Source organism: Triturus cristatus, chromosome 7 (assembly GCF_964204655.1).
Source record: "Triturus cristatus chromosome 7, aTriCri1.1, whole genome shotgun sequence".
NCBI lineage: Eukaryota > Metazoa > Chordata > Amphibia > Caudata > Salamandridae > Triturus > Triturus cristatus.
Window position 1 is genome coordinate 521,093,462 of NC_140590.1, and position 21,839 is coordinate 521,115,300.

The 21,839-nt window shown below is 44.7% G+C and overlaps 1 protein-coding gene across 3 annotated transcripts in view; it reads right to left on the reverse strand.

Moving 5' to 3' along the window:
• The window catches only part of SEC14L1 (SEC14 like lipid binding 1), a 360,792-nt gene that overhangs the window by 155,022 nt on the left and 183,931 nt on the right, over nt 1-21,839 (reverse strand). For all 3 annotated transcript variants that reach the window (XM_085616893.1, XM_085616894.1, XM_085616895.1), the window contains 3 exons: nt 21,251-21,482; nt 19,252-19,361; nt 17,431-17,620 (listed from right to left, as the gene is read on the reverse strand). In XM_085616893.1, coding sequence (XP_085473019.1) covers nt 17,431-17,620; nt 19,252-19,361; nt 21,251-21,482 — 532 coding nt within the window. The remainder of the gene's footprint in view (nt 1-17,430; nt 17,621-19,251; nt 19,362-21,250; nt 21,483-21,839) is intronic.

Consider the following 21,839-nt stretch of genomic DNA (forward strand, 5'->3'; position numbering starts at 1 on the left):
GAACCCAAGTCAGCGCACGAGGGCAGCGTTTAAGTAGCTGCCACAACATCATCCCGGCGACCACGACGCAGACGTCTGACAGGGAGCCGACCGACGCGCAGAGTTACTGTTGACGAAAAAACTTTCCGGATCCAGTCTGACGCCTAGGGGTAATTCTAAGGTAAGGAATCTTTAACTAACTTGTTTCTTTCAGATAGCTAAGGTAATCACTACCACATGATCTTTCCAATGATTTACAACAAAAGCCCACTGAGCATCCAAGTTATAGTCACTATACATTATAATCCACTACTTTGTTAAAACAAAAATAAAGCTAAACTAGGATTTCGAACACAACAGTCTTGTAAATACTCATTGTTAGACAGATAAAATATCATACTCATCCCAAACTATCAGGAAAGCTCTATGGAGAGTAGGGCGGGTCGCATGTGAATCTATGAAAGATACCAATACTGGATAAGGAAAATGCTACTTACCAGTATGCATCTGCTCTTAGCATGTAGAGTTGTATACTTTAGCATAGATCGGCACCTGGTGTTGGGCTCGGATGTTTGCAGTTTGTTTTTGCCGAAGAAGTATTTGTTAGTTGCAAAAAGGTTCAGTGCTGGTTTGCCCCAATTTAAAAAAATCCCCTCTAGCACTTGCTGATCTCGTTCCCATTCTTAGAAACTGTCCATGGTTCTGTGGTGTTGTTGATCCCTGCAACACACATTGCTTTCAGGGTGATATGGTGTATCTCTAACCATTTCCAGAGGGCTTGAGAAAGAGGGAGAGATCTTGTGTCGCCTTGTTTGTTGATGTAGAACATGCTGGTCGTGTTGTCTGTCCGAACCATCACAGGAAGCTCCAGCAATAGGTGGGAGGAATGCTTAGAGAGTGAGAAAATTTGCTTTTAACTCCAAGAGGTGGATGTGGAGTAATTTATAGGACTGCGACAAACTCCTGTGAATCTTAAGGTCCTGTAAATGGCCTCCCCAGCTCTCTCTAAAGAGGCATCCGTGGTAATGATGCAATCTGTTGCAGTAGTTAGAAATATGAGACCTTGTGATAAATGAGGCAGTTGAGACCACCAACTCCGTGTTTTTTGAATTCCGGAGGTGACTTATTTGAAGTCATCTAATTAGCCGATTGACTTGGCCCATTCTAACTGAAGTTCCTGCTGCAAAGGTATCATCTTTGGTCCGGCCAGTGGGATTAGGTTTATGGCAGAGGACATCATGCAAAGGATTTATTTGAACATCTGGACAAAAACGGACTTTCTTTGTGAGATTGCTAATGCCAGACTTGACAACCGCAGTTGTCTGTCGAGAGACAGAAAGGTGTTGTTGTTGATGGTATTGAGTTTGGCTTTTAAGAAAATTCTTCTTGGCTCGGGACAAGGAAGGAATTCTGATAGATGACAATGAGACTAAGCTTCTGAAATAAATCCAGGCATGCTTCTGTAGTCTTGACAGCTTGTGGCTGTGCAGAAACTTTCAGCAGCCAGTCATCATGGTATGGAAATACCTGATGACCTTGCTTGCGAAGTGTAGCTGCCACTGGAGAAAGACATTTTGGAAAGATTCTCTGGGCGGATTTGAGTCCAAAAGGGAGGACTCTGAACAGAAAATGGGCATCAGCTGTGAGAGGGAATACTTGTGATGCTTCTAATGTATGGGACTATGAAAATAAGCACCCTGCAAACTCAAGGAAGCCATGAAATCTACGCTGTTCAAAAGATGGAGAATGTCTGAGAGGGAAATCATATGGAATGACAGTTTGTGCAGGAACTTTTTTAATGCTCTAAAGTCTAAAATGGGTCTCTTCTCCCCAGACTTCTTTCGAAACTGGAGTAGAAGCCTTTTTTCTTTTGTGGAGCAGCGACTCGCTCTATTGCTAACATAATCAGAGCCTCTTTCCATAAGTGAAGGTGAGGTGAATTCGCTCCTTTTGGAGGCTTTTCTGGAGGTTTCTGCACAAATTCCAGGGTTTGTCCTCATGCTACCAAATCCAGCATACTTGTATCCGTAGTTATTTCCTGCCATTGCGAAAGGTAGCTGGTGATCTCCCACCCAGGTGATAAGGACATGTGTCGCAACCCTGAGAAGCCTGTTTAAGCCTTGTGGTTTGCTTGTTGTAGGCCACATAAGGCGGCTTGTGGTAGCATTGTTGATAGCCTGTCCTATACTGGAACTGTGGCTACTACTGCTGTTGTCGTTGGTATCCTCCTCTATAGGTAGAGAAACCTTTTCCTTTGGCACCACAAAAGAGAAACTTGCGATACTGCAAAGTGCCAAGGGATCTTGTGGTGTCCGTATTGGTCTTTATCACAAGCAGCGCTTCGTCGATATGTTTTCCAAATAGAAACTCACCATTGTAGGCCATATGTATGAAGTATTTTCGTTTGAATCTCTCATCTAAACGTTGTAGCCTTGAGCCAACCCTAGTGTCTTAGGACAGCTTCCCCTGCTAGCTTTCTAAACCCAGTTGAGGCAATGTCTAAGGCGCAATCAATAATCTCTAAAGAAGTGCGCTCCCCCTCATGTATAATCTTTTGTGCTTCTGCTTTCTTTTCTTAAAGAATGAGGTCAAGAAGACTATTAACATCCGACACATCTGTCAGTCAAATCGCACTAGTATAGCTAGGGAATTTGCTGCGCGGACTGTAATTGCTGACATAAGGGAGAACATCTTCACTCTATTATTGGGGAGTCTTCCTTCCTTACCCGGAGGCGTCCAAAAAAAGAAGTGGATGTATTTTTAGAACACTTTTGTGCAGCCTGCAAGAGGAAAGAATTTGGCTTGGGGTGACTAACCAGGCAGGCTGGAGAATCTTCTGTGGCCTTGTATTTTTTATCAAGGCGAGGTGGTACAGGGGCAACCGTTGCTGGATTTCTCATTATTTTTATACCTTCATCACCCAAATGTAGTCAATGATTGGGGATTGCTCTCACAGGCTTTCTCGCCTGCTCCTTAAAATCAAGCAGGAAGCAATCAGAATTGCTTGATGGATGTGGGAGATAGAATCTTGCCACTGCTCTGTCCGTTACATTACGAAAGCCCCGAATGTCCTCCGGGGGAGAGTCTGCCGGAAGAGGCAGGGGAGAAGATGGCGCAGGAATCAAACTGTTTTCCCATTCATTAGGTGGTGGTTGGTGTTCCTGAATTTCAGCTTCCTCACGTTCGTCCCCACAGGAAGTATGGTCCTCTCTTGGGGTTGGCAAATGAGGTGCTGGCGATATTATCGGTACAATAGGTACCAGATTTACTGGTGTCACCGGTGGCGCAGGCTGGAGATAATCTGGTGTTTGTTCCTGTGGGTTGACAGGAATGCGACTTTTACAGTTCTGCAACATAGTCTGGAAGTCATTCAATAATGAGGAGGGCATGAGTTCCTCATGTCTCCTGGGCTGTTGATAATAATGCCTAGAAGAACCATAATATGATGAATAGTGGTCATCATTGTCATTAGAGTCATCATCTTGACACTTTATACAGAGTTCAGAAGGACTGTATGAATCCACATAGGACACCTCTTCTTCAGAATCTTTTATATCTAGCAAATGGTTAGGCAAAAGAGGAGATATCTTAATTGGAGATGTTATTCTTGGTGTTAGCACAGTTTTTGCAATTTTAATTCTCATCGAGGGTCCCGTTGACGATGAGAGCTGCGGCGTCAATGGTGGGACTTCTTAGTCTCTTCCGTTGACGGTGCGTTAGACGGTTGTAACTCAGCCAACTGTATCTCCGTGGACAGAGAAGGTGCTGATGGTAAATCTGTCAACGCTGTTTTCGTCGAGGATACAAATTTCGAGAGCGTATCTGTTGACTGTGCCTTTGTCGGCACAGTAACTTCCGATGACGATGTCTCTGTGGAAGGTGCTTTCGTCGATGACTTCAGCGCTGGCTGGATCCCTGTGGATGCTGCTTTCGTCGACAGTGACCTGGAGGATCGAGATTCCGTTGACTGTGCTTTATTTAACGACTGCAGCGATGGAAGGAATCATTGCCATAGATGTGGATGATAGTTTTAGACAACAATGCTGATGTACCTGTCTTAGTTGTCGACACTTTCGGTGTTGACAGGCTCGAACTTTTTTGCCATTTTGATGTTGACGGCTCTGAGGAAGGAGATCTCAGTCTTTCACTTTTCTTGTCTGAAGGAGTAGTGGGAAAGGAAGAGGCAGCCCCTTTGGAGAAAAGTTGTACTTTCTCCTTTCTGAGTGGATCTTTCTTTAAGGCCTACTACCTTCAGCAGTTCCATGGTCAGAGGATCTTGACCTTTTTAGGGTGACATGAGAGGCGCTGGATGTCTTGGCTTTTGACTTCTTCAATCTATCTATATATTGTTTTTTTAAACAATTATTATACACGTTTATACAAAGCAATACACATATATAGGTACATATCTATAGTACAAAAAATGCTTCTATACAGAGAGATATGCTGTATATTTCTATCTGTTTGGGTATAGTGGTTATGTGGGGAAGAGTCAATACTTGAGTAGTTTTCATAAGATAAGGTGGTCATCCATGGATCTTAGGTTGGGGGGTAAAGAGTTCCATAGTTTGGCTGCTTGAAAAGAGAATGATGTGCCATTCATTTTTTTTTGTTGTATCTTGGGATTTTGAGGCGAGGTACCGCTCTAGAGTGGAGGTTTCTTTGCTGAATGAGATTGGTGATTTTATTCCTGATGAAGAGCGTTCTCACTCCATATATCGCTTTCTAGCGGACACAAAGCAGTTTGAACATTGATCTTCTGGCAACCGGTAACCAATGCAGGGCTTTCAAGGCAGGAGAGATGTGGTTTTGTGGTTTTATATGCAAGAGTAGTCTGGCGTCTGGCAGCAGAGTTCTGAATCCATTGTAGTCTTTTCATGGTTGTTAAAGGAGATCCGTGGTACAGGCTATTGGTGTATAGAGTTTGGACAAAACAAGGAAAATGGTAGCCTGGACCTTGTGAGGACATCCCAAACGGGGGAAGATTAGTCACAGTGTTTATAGTAACAAAGCTTGATTTTGTTAGTTTGTCCACTTGGGCATCCATCGATAGCTTGGAGTCCATGGCCTTTCCGAGGCTTCTTACTTGCTTTGATATTTTACGTGGTGCTCCCAGATCATCAGGACATGCGGCGAGCGGGTCATAATGTTTCCAATCGCCACACATGAATATTTCAGTTTTGGAGGCATTCAATTTGAGATGGCTCCACATCATCCATTGATCCACGGCTCTGAGACAATTGAATATTGTGAGTTTCCCATGTTTTTGGGGAATTGCAGTTGAAGGAGTATTTGCCTGCCATCTGCAGTTCTACCACGTGAGGTTAAATTGATTGATCAGTGCCGGTAATGACTTCATTTAGCTGTTGAAAGTCATGGGCGAGATAATGGAGCCTTGAGATACCCCTGAATTTGTGAAGTATGGTTTGGACGAGAGAGGTGGGGTATGGCTGACATTAGTTCTGTTGCGAAGGTAGGACCTCTGTCTGGAGTGTTCTAAAGGGTGATGTCGCCTGATAGGCTATATGACAAGTTTGGCTCTTTTTTTTAAAAAAAGGACCTAGATAGGCTATAAAAGTGTCTGTTATTACATGGCCTATGTTGCAAGTCAAGTCAAAATAGATTTATTCGGTGCAAAGACCATAAAAGTTTGGCCAACAGACATTACAAGTTAAAATTTCCATATCATTTTTGTAAAATCACATAGATAGGACTATTAAGATAAAAAAAATCGTCAATCATAATTTCATGGAGATTAAAATTTCTGAGTAAAAATTACAACATTCTTATTTATTTGCTATTGCTCATAAAGCTTTCTAATGGCCACTGCATCTTGGATATAATTAGAGACCGCAATACAGAAGTAGCCAATGATTGAAAGTAATAAAAGCTTTCACTTTAGGTACAAGGTCTAATATCCCATAAGGGTGGTTCTAAAAAATATTCCCTTGGCTCGTTGTAAAGGGAACAAAATAGCATTAAGTGCAGCGTGCTCCGAGTTGCCATATTATCAAATTTGCAGGGGGTAAGTTTGTCAGCCCACCTAGATTGTCTTGGAAATGCCATTAAAAAGTGCTGAGTGCCTAGACGAAAACTGGTTAGGAGAAATCTTGCCTGTGCATTAATAGTGAAGGTTAGATCAAATTGCTGTTGGGCAAGAAACTAGCAAGAGAGACCTGTCGCCTCCGATTGTGTGCGGAGCATGGTTGTCCAAGAATAATAAGCCTCTTTTATAATGGCCTTGGCGTTTGTGCGAATACTCGCCTGATTATCAAAGTAATCTCCCAGCCCTATGTCCCAGCAATCCAGTATAGACCAGTCCCTTCTATGCCGGCTTCGTAGAGTCTTTATATCAGTCATGATCAACCATGTCAAAGGGAGCCGAGAGGTCAAAGAAAAGTAGCGCAACAACCCCGTTGCAGTCAACTGTGTTCTTCAGGTCATCCCAGATGGCAAGAAGGGCAGATTCTGTGCCTCTTCCTGTACGGAATACCGTTTGGAAGTCTGAAAGTATGGCATTCCCTTCAATGAATTGTGACATCTAGGTGAAAGCTGACCTTTTTATCAGTTTGCCCAGGAAAGGTCCAGTTAAAATCGGTCTGTAGTTGTCCGGGTTTAGCGGGTCCAAGTTTGTTTTCTTCAGTAATGGGAGTATGTATGACTTTTTGAGTTCTTCTGGAAATATTCCAGTAGTTAAGGAGCTGTTGATGATTCTACTTACTGGAGTGGCAGCATGGGTTGTTAATATAATTGTCTTGAAGGTTTGCGGTGGACAGGGGTTAGAAGGGCTGCCGGCAGGCCTGCTTGCTTTGACAAGGTCCATAAATTCATAGTGTGAAATGTAGTGGAAGGAACGGAGAGGCTAGGTTAGAGTATCCTTGGATTGTAGCTTTGTGAAAGGGTTTGTGCTGATGCTTTGTCTCTGTTTTAAGTACGAGTCCAACGTGTCTGCTTTGTTCGTGTAATTATTTGCCAGTTTGTCTGAACTCCTGAGTAATGGCATGAGCGGCTTCTAGGCAATATGGTTTATGAAGATCTTTAAGAATTTTATATAATTCTTTATTTCCATATTTAGCATTTTAAAATCTGTCTGAATAGTACTTTTTCTTCACTTTTTTGATAGCAGACTTGTATAATCGGTCAATTTTCTGTAGGCGAAGTTTGTCTTGGTTGGTGTTTGTTATGAGCCAGGCATGTTGCAGCTTTCGAATTTGTTGTTTTCTCTCTTTTCTCTCTGTATTTAGTGGTATCAGGATATTAAAAGCTTCCTGTAGCCACTGATATCATTTTTAAACAGAATTTATTGTTTCTAGATCTCTACTGGATTTTAATTGTGTTTTTTAAGTGTTCCAAATTGAGTTTGTTCCACGGCCGATATGCAGATGCATGTAATGTGGTTTTAGGTGCGTCGCTCAGTGTTGTTTTATGTTGAAAAGCAAGCAAATGGTGGTCCGACCATGTGATGGAGGTATTGTTTGACAGGTAACTAGTTGTGTATTAGCAAAAATGACATTTAGGATGTGTCCAGCGATGTGTGTGGGTTCGTGGACAATCTGATGCAGGTTCAGTATTTTCTAGGCCAGCATGAATTGTTTTTGGATGGGGTATATTTGGTTTGTCAACCCAAATGTTGAGGCCACCCAGAAAGCACAAGATGGAGTGTAGTGTTATCAGGTTTTAAACGGTGTCTAGAAGTGCATCTGGGAATGTTGCCTTGCAAGTTAGAGGTCTGTAAAGGACCAGAAGTTACAGGAGGAAGACGATGTAGTATTGCATCTGGTGAAAAGGGCCTCACAATTTTTTATGGAGACGTCGTCAACTTTAGTGATATGTAATATTTATCTGAACACAACAGCTGGCCACCTCCTTTTTTACCTATATGATTTTGGGTGATCGTTTAATAGCCTAGAGGAACAGCTTCATGCAGGACTGGAGCCAAATCATCTCCCAACCATGATTCAGTTATGAATAGTATGTCTGGTTTTACATCAGTGAGAAGGTCGTGGATGTGATGTTTGTTCGTTAGCGAGCGATCGAGCATTTATTAGTAGACAGTTTAGAGAATGTGCTTTGGAGATAGTGTGACTTTGTTTTGTAGAGGAGTGAGTAGTATTTCGTAGGCTTGCAGCTGGTGTATCCTTAGGGTTGCTATTAGGTATAGGAGGCTAGCAATGGTGTAGCTTTTCTGTATTGTGTTCTTCGTCCAGAAGGTTAAGAAGGCATTTTGATGGGTCTGTGCTTATAGGTGGCGGAGATGGCGTTTGAGAGGGAGTTGGAATGCTGTGTTGTTTTTATAGTGTAACCTTGCTGTGCAGTAGACATGGAGAAGTGAAGTTGTGAGGTGTGGTACGGTGCTTATTGAACAACGATATATCATCAAGAGACATAGATTAGTTATAGCTTCCTTACCTGTAGAATTACCACCAGGCGTCGAACTGGATCCGGAGAATGTTTTCGTCAGCAGTACCCCTGAGCGTCGAAAGGTGGTGTTGGTCGGCTGTGCGTTCGTAGTTGGGGCCGTGGTCGCCGGGATGACATCGCAGTAGCATTTAGACGCCGCCCTCGCACACAGGCGTCAGTTCTTTTATACGACATTCCATGCCAGAAGCACAGAGCCATAAAAGACACTGACCACTGGTGCACAAAACTAGGGCCCTGAATGTGATTCCCTGACCCTAGAAGTCAGTTCGCAGATCAGGGAGGATGGGTGGGGCGGTAAGGAATCTATAACTAATCTATGTCTCTAACAGATATATCGTTACCAAAGGTAAGTAACTTGTTCATCTGAAAGAGACAATTAGTTATAGATTCCTTACCTGTAGAATAGCGGCTAGCTATAGTAAACACCGTTTAGAACGATACGAATATGGGGAGCATATAGGGCAGGTAATGGCTTATCAGACAGCGGAGGCGAAGGCTAAAACTAGGATAAGTGCTATAAAGGGCACAGATGGGGTTTTGCACACTGAGCCCTCAGCTATTCTAGAACAATTTTTTTTGTTCTATCAATAGATTTACTCACTTACTTGGATACCAAAGAGAGATGATATGCTACGATACCTTGATGGCAGTTGTCTGCCAGCAGCAGATACCGAGGAAGCCGCTATATTCGATGCAACAGTATCAGTAGAAGAAGTGGAGTTGGCGGTTTCAGCATTGCCAACGGGGAAGGCGACAGGAGAGGACTTGATACCGCTAGAATTTTACAAATCTTTTAAAAAGATTCTGCTTTTACCCCTTAGTAAGGTAATACAATGTGTGGCTAACAGTGGGCAGGTACCGGAGTCGTGGTGTATGACACAGATTGTGTTCTTTTTAAAAAAGGGTAACCACCGACAGAATGTGGATCATATCAGCCAATTTCTCTTAGAAACGCGGACGCCAAGATATTTTCGAAAATCTTAGCGAGCCGCCTGGCCCCATTAATGCCGGGACTAGTACCTGAAAGACAGCATGGATTTATTATGGGTAGGGACACTACTACCCATGTCAATATGGCTATCCGAGCTTTTGATTTTGCTGAGAAAAAAATTATCGATCTCGGCATGATTCTTTTAGATGCCGAAAAGGCTTTTGACCGGGTTAGGTGTGATTTCTTATGGGCTGTACTGGTCAAGGCTGGTCTCGGATCTCAGTTTCGGTCCTGGGTACAGGCCTTATATTGTAACCCTCAAGCTAAATTGACTTATATGGGGTCTCGATCCATATCATTCCAAATTTTTTGTGGGACTAGGCAGGGGTGCCCCTTGTCACCATTATTGTTCGCTCTATATATAGAGCCATTTATACGCACTTTACAATCCTGCACGCATATTAAGCCGTTGGAATCTGAGATCTCTAAGCTTAAGGTCACGGCATATGCTGATGATATCACGATGTTCGCAATTAATCCAGACGAGGCCAGGATAAGCATTAAAGAAGAAGCAGAAAATGTGGGCGTGTTTCGGGATATTAACTGAACGCTAATAAGACTCAAGTGCTTATTAATTTTGGGACCCAACATTCAATTAGCGGGGTTTGCACTACTGTTACTTACTTGGGGGTAAAGATAACAGCTAAAGTCGATCAGATCATTAATCTAAATTACGTACCACTTCTGAATGAAACTACTAAACTGCTTAAAACTTGGCATAAGCTCCCTATAGGTTTATTAGGTAGATGCAACCTAATAAAAATGAAAATACTCCTAAAGATGTTATATTTGTTTCGTTCCATTCCTCTAAAAGTTCCTAATACATTTTTTTTTTTAAACTTGAGGGTATCTTTAGCAGCTTCGTATGGGGATATAAAAAACCTAGGAGAGCGACTGATTTGCTTAAATCTCCATTTGATCAAGGCGGGCTCGGTTTTCCGGATTTTAAAATTTATTTTTGGGCTGCCTTTACGGGACGTTTCCGTAGTTTGCTGGGTCTTGACCAAACAGACTCTATCTTTAGGTTTATCTTAGGTAACATGAGAGAAAAGTTTTTATATGGAATTAGAGATCCAAACTATTTCAAGCGAATCAGATTTAAGACTGTTAAGAGACACCATACATATTTGGCAGGCTATGTCTGCTAGATGTAACTTACCTGCATTTCACGAAAAATGTCCACTATGGGGGAATCCTCTGTTCCCCGAGGTGTTCCAGGATCAAGCAGGCAAATCTTGGTCCAAATATGGAGTTACATGTCTAGGCGATGTGTATGATGAGAGAGGAATTAAGTAGTTTGAAAACTTACAAACACTTTATAAACTCCCTGCTCCTTTTTTTTTTAAAGTATTTACAGATCAGAGACTATTTGGCCCAAAATCTGGATGTAAAAGCAATAATGCATTCAAGCATAGGGGACTGTTTATATGGGGGGGGGGGGAAACTAAGTCCTTGATAGGGTTAATGTACGAACATCTGCATAGTTTTAGGCCAGATGGCAGCGAGAAACTAGCACAGCTCTGGAGTCAAACTTTGGGCATAGTTGTTATACCTAGTGTGATCAAACAGGTTCTAGGCTACATTAAGGACTTGGTTCACTCTGTCAGTTTGTAACTTCAGCAACTACGTACTACATGTATGCTGTATTATACCCCGGCTAAAATAGCTAAATGGGCTCAAGGGAACATGACGGGGGATGAGATAAACTGTCCTTAATGTGGATTATACGCTGCTAATCTGATACATATGTTTGAGTGTCCAGAGCTGAGGGGTTATTGGTAGAAAATTGGACAGATACTTCAGCTTAAATTGGGTTTGGACCCCTCATTTACAGATCTTGAAATTATGCTGGGTTACAAGGGGGATACACAGGCACCCGCACGCCTTTTCTCAATACTGATGGCTGCTGCTAGATTGTCCATTGCCTGGGCTTGGGTCTCTATGACACCGCCTTCGGCCGAGGATTGGTGGTCTAGCATCAGGGAGACGTATAGTTTAGAGGCAGCCTTGGCTAAGGCAAGGGGCGTTTGTTCCTTGATCAAGCTAGAAGCAATATGCAGACCACTGGTTTTGGACGGAATAATCTAATTATTGATAGTGCTATATGAATTAATTTTGTGTCTCCTCTTAGCTGTTTTTCGTATTTGTGTTTTCGCCTGATGTATAAACTTAAAACTCCCAGTTTATGTTGATGTATATATGTGCCCTTTTTGATGGAAAAAAAGAAATAAGAAAAAAAAGAATAGATACCCCATTAATACCAACCCCAGAGGTGAGTCTGCAAACTAAGTTCACACCAGAAAGTCCTGGAGAACAGAACGGCTAAAGAAGCCGTCACTCCGGACTTGGCTGTCCAGGCAGTAGTGCTTCATGAACGTGTGCAGAGATGCCCAAGTAGCTGCCTGACAGATGTCATTGAGGGGGACTCCCTGCCCCAAAGCAGTGGTAGCTGCTGTGGCCCTGGTGGAATGGGCACACAATCCCACTGGAGGCTCCTCCTTTGACAAAGAGTAGCAAGCTTTAATGCACAAAACGACCCACCTTGAGATGGTCCGTTTGTGCATGGCTGACTTTTTTGTGGCACCCACATAGCTAACAAAGAGCTAGTCATCCACCCGGAATTGCTTGGTGCGATCCTAATAAAAGGAAAGCACCTGTTTTGGATCCAGGCGGTGGGGGCTCTCTTCCTCCTTAGAAGGATGCGGAAAGCAGGTGGGGAAAAGTGATGGTTTGACCAATGAGAAAGAAGTCACCACCTTGGGAAGAAAGGAAGGTCTGGTTCTGAGGACGACCTTGTCTGGATGAACAGCCAGAAATGGAGGCTTGGAAGAAAGAGCTTGGAGCTCACTTACCATGCGAGCAGGAGAGATGGCAACCAGAAAGGCAGTCTTTAAAGTAAGAAGTATGAGAGGACAGTTATGAAGCGGCTCAAAAGGAGCGCACAAAAGGTAAGAACCAAGTTCAAGTCTCACTGAGGCATTATGAAGGGAACAGGAGGAAAAAGAAGAGTAATGCCCTCAAGGAAGCGATTTACAACAGGGGACTTGAAAAGAGAAGGCTGAACAGGAAGCCTAAGAAAGGCTGAAATGGCTGTGAGGTAGCCCTTCAGAGTGCCCAGAGCAGAGCCCCGCTGGGTCAAAGACAAGAGGAACAAGAGAACCTCAGAAAGAGGGGTAGAAAGGGGATCCACAGCCATTGCTGTGCACCATGCCAAAAATTTGTGCCATCTCCAGGCGTATACCGTCTTAGTGGATGGATGCCTGGCTGCCAAGATAATATCACAGACCTCCGGAGGAAGCTCAAAGGCTGTCAACAGGCGCCGCTCAATCTCCATGCAAGGAGGTGGAGACTGGACAGGTTCGGGTGGAGGACCGGCCCCTGCTGCTGCGACAGGAGATTCTCCCGAAGAGGCAGTCGGATCAGAGGATCGATGGCCATGTGTAACAGCTCGGGATATTAGACTCTTCGTGCCCAATCCGGAGCCACAAGTATGACTTGGGCCCGGTCGTGCTTGATCTTCTTCAGCACCCTGGGCAGAAGTGGTATAGGCGGAAAAGCGTATAGAAGACCGCAACTCCACTCGCGATGAAAACCGCCGCCTAGCGAGTGCCGCCTTGGAAATTCCAACGCACAGAATTGCTGACATTGTGCATTCTCTTCGGTGGCGAATGGATCTAACCAAGGCTCTCCCCACTGCTGAAAGAAACCTTGCACCACCTGGGAGTGAAGACGCCATTTGTGATCCATCATGTACCTGCGACTGAGTTTGTCCGCCCTGGCTTTAGTGAACCTGCCAGGTGTTGAACCACCAGGAATATGTTCTGATGTTCCAGCCATGTCCAGAGAAGGAGAGCCTCTTGACATAGGGTCCACGACCCCACCCCGCCCAGGTGGTTGCAGTACCACATGGCAGTGGTGTTGTCCGTGAACACCTGCACTACTCTTCCCAGGACAGAGGGAAGGAATGCTTTCAGTGCAAGACGGATCGCCCGAAGTTCCAAAAAGGTTGATGTGGATCCCAGACTCCGCCGGAGACCAGAGGCCTCTGATCTCCGCCTCTCCCATGTGGTCACCCTACCCTAGAAGTGATGTATCGGTCACCACTGCGATTTCCGGCTGGGGAAGGGAGAGGGATCTGCCACTGACCCAATCCTGGTTTGTAAGCCACCACTGCAATTGACATGCAGTGCCCTCCGAGATCTGAACGCAAACGGACAGATTCCCCTGATACTGTGCCCACTGGAACTTCAGGTCCCACTGCAGAGCCTGCATAAACTACCTGGCATGATCCACCAGCTGGATGCAGGAGGCCTTGAGGCCCAACAGCCTCAGGGTCATTCTGACCGAAACCCGGAATAGAGGCAGAAAGATCGGAATCATAGCCCAAATATCCCAGGCTCGCTGCTCGGGAGGATAAGCCCGAAACTGCATCATGTCCAGAACCACTCCGATGAAAAGGAGCTTTTGAGAGGGAATCAGGTGAGACTTCGGCAGGTTTATAGTGAACCCCAGCGAGTGCAAGGGGTCAGCCGTAGTCTGGAGGTGGGAGATGCCTGCCTGGGGCGAGCCCGCCTTCAACAGCCAGTCGTCGAGATAGAGGAAGACTGGGACCCCTGATCCGCGCAGATGAGCTGCAACCACTGCCATCACTTTTGTGAACACCCGAGGGGTGCTGGTAAGTCCAAAGGGGAGCACGGTAAACTGAAAGGGCTCATTGCCTACTGGGAACCGTAGGTAACGCCAGTGGGCCGGCAGGACGGGAATGTGAAAGTAAGCGTCCTGCAAGTCCAATGCTACCTTCCAGTCTCCAGGGTCAAGGGCAGACAGGACCGGAGCTAGCGTTAACATTTTTAACTTCTCCTTCCGGAGGAAGTGGTTGAAGTTCTTGAATGCCTTTGTCCTTCTTGGGCACCAGAGAGTAGAGGGAATACCAACCACGACCTATTTCTGGGTCACGAACTCGCTCAATGGCTCCCTTGGCCAAGAGAGCCGAAACTCCCTGTTGGAGAAGGGTCAGATGATCCTCCGACATGCGATGGTGCTGAGGTGGCACGGATTCAGGGCAGTCTTTAATGGGAGGGAGTAGCCCATTGGGACTTTTTGCTAAACCCACCTGTCCGGCGTGATGGTGCGTCAAGGCCGCCGACGTCGAAGGTCCAGGGTCCCCAGCCGAGTCCGCAGGGCCCGAGGGCGCGCCAGTGAAGTTGGACTGCCCAAAGATGGTATGCATCGCTTTGTAGAAACTTCGACGATGAGCAGGGGTCGCTCCGGGTCCCGAAAGGGGGGTAAACTCGGAGCCGACCCTTCGGGCTCTGTAGGCGGAGCCGCGGGAGGGGCACCACCTGCATCTTTCGTCGCATCGGCCGACGGACGGGAGAAGTCGAAGAGCGACGATGCTTCTTCGACTTCTTTTTGTGCTTTGAGGTTCCTGAGGGGCGCGAAGACTTCGAAGACGAATGGTGGTGGTGGTGGGTCTTTGACCTCCCGCGCAACAATGACCTTGCCGCATCCCTGAGGTGCACCAAGAGACGTAGACTCAAAAACAGTGTTGACAAAAGTCGAAAAGAGACTAAAGGTACCGCTCTCTCCAGATCTGCGATGGCTGGCGCAGAAAAGGAAAGAACTGACATCAGCACGCGAGGGCGGCTTCTAAGTAGCTACCGCAACGTCTTCCCAGCGACCACGAGGCGAACTACGAGCGCGGAGCCGACCGGCGCCACCTTTTGACGCGTAGGGGTACTGCTGATGAAAAAATTCTTCCAGTTTGACACCTAGGGGTAATTCTACAGGTAAGGAATCTATAACAAAATCTCTTTCAGATTTGCTTGTGTCTGTTTATAGCAGAAGGTGTATGAGTTAGGGGTGGTGGTAAATCATGTGGTTCATGTAGTAAAGTTCTAAATTGATGAATGGATAAGAGGCAGTTACAAGAGTTGCTGTGATGCTGTATATGTCTTGGGTGTGATGGAAGAGAGAGAAAGCTTGGTGTTGGAGATTGTTCATTTGTGTAATTTGAAAGGTGGGTGCATGTTTGTAGTTTGTGATAATGAGGAGGTGTGTTTGAAAGATTTTGTTGTGCTGGTGTGCGTGATAGGTTTTGTTTTTGAGGAGTAGTGAAAGGAGATGCTGATGTATTTGTTTTATGAGATGGATTTGTTAGTATGGTATCGTTTGTGAGTGATAGTTTGAAGGTAAAGGGGGTGGTGATGTGTTAGTGAGTAGAGTATATGTTGTGTGTACGAGGGGATGAAGTAGAGTTGTGATTTTTTGTTTTAGACTTGTTTGCTGTAAGAGGTAATATGTGTGGTGCAGTGGAGTGTCGTCTTATTGTGGTCGAAAGAAGAGAAGGGTGTTGGTTGGCGATATGATGGAAAGTGGAGTATAGGTTTGTTATTGACAAAAATGTGAAAAAAAAAGTATTTGATCCGGCCTCCTATACAATGGTCATGTGCATGTGGCAGAAGCATAGTGTTCACTTATTTGGCTCATGCATATTTATGTATTTATCTATTCAAGTTGAGTTCACACACAGGGAAAATATTAGTATTTTGTTTATGTTGGCACTGAACGTTGTTACACGTGATAAGGCTTTATCACGTGACACGACTTAAGTATACAATACACTTCCAGTGTGTCAATAGAACACGCATGAATGGGTGGGAATGCGTAGCATATTGACTTGGAGATGGTATGCTTAATATTCTTAAGTACGGTCTTTTAAATAAACACATTTTTGATTTGGGGCACTGTTTGGATACACATGACATTTTCACTGCATGTTTTTTTTTTTTATGGCAAACATGCCATACATCGCATTTAAAAAACGCGATGGATCCGAACCCGGCGCCGAATACTGAGCCGGTTCAATATCCAATCGAGGCACCTCAGACATCAGAACCACCGGGCCCACAGGCGGAGCCAAAGGAGCTGAAGGAGCCTCAGCACCAGCCGGATTCGACAAACCTTCCGGAGTCGGAGAAAATCTCGACATCGGTGACTGCGCTGGAGTCCCCTTGTACGAAGGAGAATGGGTCGGACTCACTTGAGGAGACACTGAGGGTGAAGGAGAGACTAAGTCCTTTTCATGACGTCGAGGAGCCGGAGAAGGCGACCTCGAAACCACAGCCTTCGACGAACAACGCTGAGATCCATGCCTCTTCTTCTTCTTGAGCTTCCTCTTTGAGTCATGTGAAGTCGACGACCTAGACATCGAACATTTGACACCTTTTTTCTTTTCTCACTTTCGCCATGTACAATTTGGCTTCCCGTTCCTTCAAGGCCTTCAGGTTAATTTTTCTACAGCAAGAACAGCCCTCAACGTCGTGATCTGATGATAGACACCACAGACAGTCCTCGTGGGGGTCAGTGATCAACATATGACCCCCGCACTCTCTACAGGGCTTGAAACCCGACTTCCTCAGAGCAGACATGGCAAAACTACAGAAGGAAATAAGCCTAAATACAAAGTATCTAGCAGAAAGTATGGAGAGTCTAAGAAAAACCGTTAGCGTCGACTGCGCAGAAAAAAAGGCAACAGACGTTATCATGCCGACGTGATCCTCTTATGGCTACAGTGACGTCATGCGGAGCAGCGTGTGGAGCCATAGCATTGTGATGACCTCGTCAGCGTGGAGAGCTAGGAAAAAGTTTCCGCTGAATGCTGGCGCAGGGGATATTCATAAGGTGAGGAATCCACAGGCAGATGTATCCATCAGAAATGTCTCTTGTCTGCAAAGGAGGCCATATTGTATTTGTAAGGGGATAACCAGAGCTCTAAAAGACACAGGAGTAGCATCCCATTGCAGAAGGGATAACACAGAAATTTATGAAATTAGAACAGCTAAAGAAACAGCAACATTGCTATTTATACAAATTGATGGAGTGCCCCAGTATATTGTTTTAAGACTTCTGTTGCTACACAAGCTGGATTTAGCTGCTCACCCTCAATCTCTGCAGTTGGCTTCACACTGCCTCATGAACACATCTTTGTGCAAGTCAGACAATGTCAGAAAAGGGATTCAAGTGAAATAAAGCCAAACCTTTATCATGGTGATGCCAGCCTCCAGCGTAGTAATCTTGCAGGACTTGGGGTGGGTTCCAGTTACTGAGCAAGTAATCCACTTGATGTTGCTTGCGCCATGTTAAAGACTGGCACAGGATCTCGCGGGCTTTGTCGATGTTGAAGTCTCGTGCTCGTAGGAATCTTAAGATGTGCTCATCCTTAGGAATCTGGATAATAATTAGTAGGAAACACATGAAGAAGCACACTTCGAAATAGTCAAATGCTTTAGACACTAAGATACACCAGTTCAGCTAAAAAGGGCAGTTTTGAACAAAGGGCGACATGATTTGTAGACAGGGTGTGAAATTTACATGTACCCTCCTAGCCATATAAGGAATGCTCTACCTTCCCTTAATGTACCCATAACATTAGTTACATTGTTGCATTTAATGCAAAGTGTTTGCCTTAAATTCTAAATTTATTACTGCAAACTTCAGCAAAGTGATTGACACTGACAAGAATACCATTTTTGAGGCCATCTGTTGCAATCTGGTACCCCCTTATTGCCTTCTGAAGTGGTTCTTAGGGTCTAGTGGCTATAATAACTAATTATAGCAATGCCCATGGTTCTTCACCTTACCACTTGGCAGTTCACTGCTAACTCAAAATCCCTAATCTGCTTAGAGGCCCAGGGCTGCATACTTTCACTCAAGCTTCAGACTTACTGACAGATGGTAGAAGGAAGCTTAGAGCCCATTGGAGGACATTACCTTCGATCTATCTTTCAACCTTTGCAAAGCATTTATGTTGAAGTGCCAAAAGCAAATGTAACTTGGTTCATGTTATGTATCTCAAGTCAGCCCTTAATACCCTCTCTCCTACCTTAACCTCACTTTTCAGCCCACAATATTGCTGCCTCCTACTAGTACTATACCAACCAGAGACACCACTGTGTCATTACTCTAAAATTAATTAATAAATCTCCTCAAAGTGAAACTTGTCTCTGCATTTATTTGATGAGTTTCCACAGCATTGCAGTTCTAGCAATTACTGGCCACTGGTTTGAAACCATGTAACTAAAAAAATACTCCCTCTACCACTTTGCTCAACACTTTATTCAGAGAGTCCAGCACACTGCTCTGTCAATCAAGTCACACTTGGACTGCAGACCCACTGCTATAGTAGTACAAGGATTCAAGAAGCTCATTCAAGGAACCACGATGCTTGCCTAATGCTCACCTGATAATCCAGTACTGAGGCACCCTCCCAGATCCTGACAACATACAGCTAATATGTGGGATCAAAGTATGTGCAACATTAGTCATGACTATAAGTAACAGCACTTTGCAATAATAGACCTAGATCAGGCCCATCTTTTGAAACGGAATTGCAAAACTAAAATTTCGTAAAGTGAAGTGTTCCTGGCTAAAACGTCAGGACTGGTTAAGTGTCTCACTTAGGATATATGGTTGCAAGGTGCTCTGGCAAAATAACTCTCTTTAAAAAGCAGCTCCCTCTGACATCTGTGCTGATGTGCTTACATATACAGTGGCTTAAGTGTCAGAGGCTTCCACATAGCCCAGCCAATTTCATTCACCAACATACAAGAGCAGGACCTGATGGTAAAGACGTACATGATTCAGCAGGGACCCTGAAAGTGCTTACTGGAGTAAGATTCATGTGGCCTCAGAATGCAAACAGGAATCATGACACTCATGCATAAAATAAGAAAACAACAATTTTCAAGCATGTGTAGTCCGTAAAAGGCAGGTTCTCTCCACTTCAGAGTGCTGTTTAACAGTCAATAACAATATAGCTCTGTGAACTGGTGGTCTGGGGAAGAGGTCCAGCTACTTACCTTGCCCTTATGGGTCTCTTGCAGCCACTGGCGCAGCCGGATGAGGCAGCTCTCCTGCAGGGGTGTCAGATCACCCAGGTAGCGCTTGATGTAGTCTGCCTCCAGCTTATCTGGAAAGGAAGGTAGGCAAAATAACCAAAATTTTGATCGGCCTTCTCCTCTCCAGTTTGTAGATGCGATGAAAGAGCAAAATCTTTAATGCTATGTGTATTTGCCAAGTTATGTGTATTTGTAAAGCATATTCTAACCTGCAAGGGTATCCCTGCTCTGAGCAGGTGTCTGTGCCTAGCGCCACCTGGGGTAGGTTTATTAATTTAAAAGGCAGGTCTTCAGCTTCTTGTGGAATTCAAGAAGAGAGGAAAAAGCTCTGCCATGGAGTGAGAGGTTGTTCCATGCTATATGCACCATGTAAGAGAACCCTTTACCTCCTGATCTTGTCTGTACGTGTTTGCAAGTAGGAGACCTGCGAAGGTGTCCGGGTGGTTGGTGGAAGGGGATGCAACTGTATCAGGTAAGTAAGACCTAACTTGTGAAAGTCTTCTATGTGTTTGTGAGGACTTTCAGCGTATTCGTGTATCGAGAGCCATTGGAGCTTCCGTAGGTGTGATGAGATAGGAGTTCTGTGTGGCAGGTTAAGGACGAGGCTGGCTAATAAGCTTTTGATGGTTTGATGTCCTCTCACGAGTTGCTTAGTTAGAATGTCACACTGAAATGCAGGCTTGCACATCGAGTTGATCCCTCTTTCTCAGAGGAAGGGCAATATTATTCATTAGTTGAAACACTACACTACCCCCTTATGCATTATAAACACTCTCACATTCTCCCATAGGTAAGAGCACACTCATTTACAGCCACTTCAATCACTGCCCACTCACGAACAATACTGCTGTAAAGCGTCTTGCCTGTCCTCAGCTAAGTGCAATTAGCAGCTTCTTCTGCTAAAGAGAATATCCCACCGGAATGTGTTTAGAGCATAGGCTGTGTTTCTGTTAAGTATACCAGCCTTCATCAATTTACTACAGCAGTTTAGTACCGGCATTGCTGCTTTAGTTTGGTACTGGTTGACTTTAATATAGAGTTTATAAAGTATACATATTTACCCATTAATACTGCACAACATGGAATGAACGTCTGAAATGTGTAGGACAATGCTCAATTTGGAAACTCCACTGAAGCCTTTCTATTGCTGTCTAGGCACATTCTGAACATAAGTGGACAGGCTACTGAACATCAGTGAGCAGGCAGGTCGCTGAAAAGCAGCAGCCAGGCAGGCAGGTCACTGGAAAGCAGCAGGCAGGATGGCCACTGGAAAGCAGCAGGCAGGCCACTGAAAAGCAGCGGGCAGGCAGGCCACTGAAAAGCAGCAGGCAGGTCAGGTTACTGAGCAGAAGCAGGTAGGCTTCTACTGGACAGCAGCGAGCAGCTAGGTGTCTTAACAACTGTGGGCAGACAAGGTGTCTGCCAGGCAGTGGCCAAGCAAGGTGTCTGAACGGCAAAAGGCAGGCAAGGCGTCTGAACGCCACCAGGTAGACTTGTACTGAACAGTAGCATGTAGGCTTGTACTGGACAGTAGTGGGCAGGCATCGTACTTAACAGTTGTGAATAGGCATTATACTGAAAAGCACAAGGTAAGCAGCATACAAACACTTTACTGAACAGCTGTAATAAGGAACTGTACTAGCTGCCGGCAGCCCCTGTATGAACAACAGAAGGCACTTTATGATGCAGAGGTGGCCAAGCGGTGTACAAAACTCACCTGAGAAAGCATTGCAATCTACATATATCAGAAATTAATATTGAACAGAGAAAGCAATGTCTTATACAGCCATCAAAATGAATACACACTATAAAAAAAGGAACAGCACTGCAAAAACAAAGTGGAATAGGACGGTTTCAAGCAAAACTGGAAATGGATCGGACATCCTGGAACTATGTTGGACACCACAGTTGTAAAAAGCACTTGCAAAGCACTTTACTAAACAGAATTAGATGGCCCTACCATCTGGTGTCCCAGGAAGTTCTTGAGGACTGCCAGATGTGCTGAGAGCTTCTTTAGTGCTAGCACCCTCCCTGGGAGCCACATCGGGTATGTTCATGGCAGGTGACACAGGTCGTACGGAGGTAGATATGGTGCTGTCTTCGATACATGTGAGGTTGGGTGTCCAACGGGGAAGGGATGTGATGCCTTCATCCTCCATCTGCTTCAAGTAATATTCAATTATTTCTTTACCCTTTAGGAAAGAGACATAATGTGACTGGGGTGTCAGACTGTGAAGAGGGGTGAAAAAGAGAAGAGGAAAAGGGAGTCCATAATGCTACTTTACATGAGAAGAGCTGTATCTGCCTTCAAGAATTGCACATTTGTTTAGCTTTTTTAGCAAGAAAATATCAGAGCATTGTGGAAGCACAGCGATATAAAACAAGAGTTGTTTTCATACGAAACATTCAGCACTTTGAACTCCAGCCAAGGTCCTCAAGTGAGTGCCATGCACATTGAATAGAAGTCTATTGTAAATAAAGATCTACAGAAACCACTACCTGATGCAGATCCACATAGTCAGGCTGTAAGGCTTTGACTGGGCCAAGCT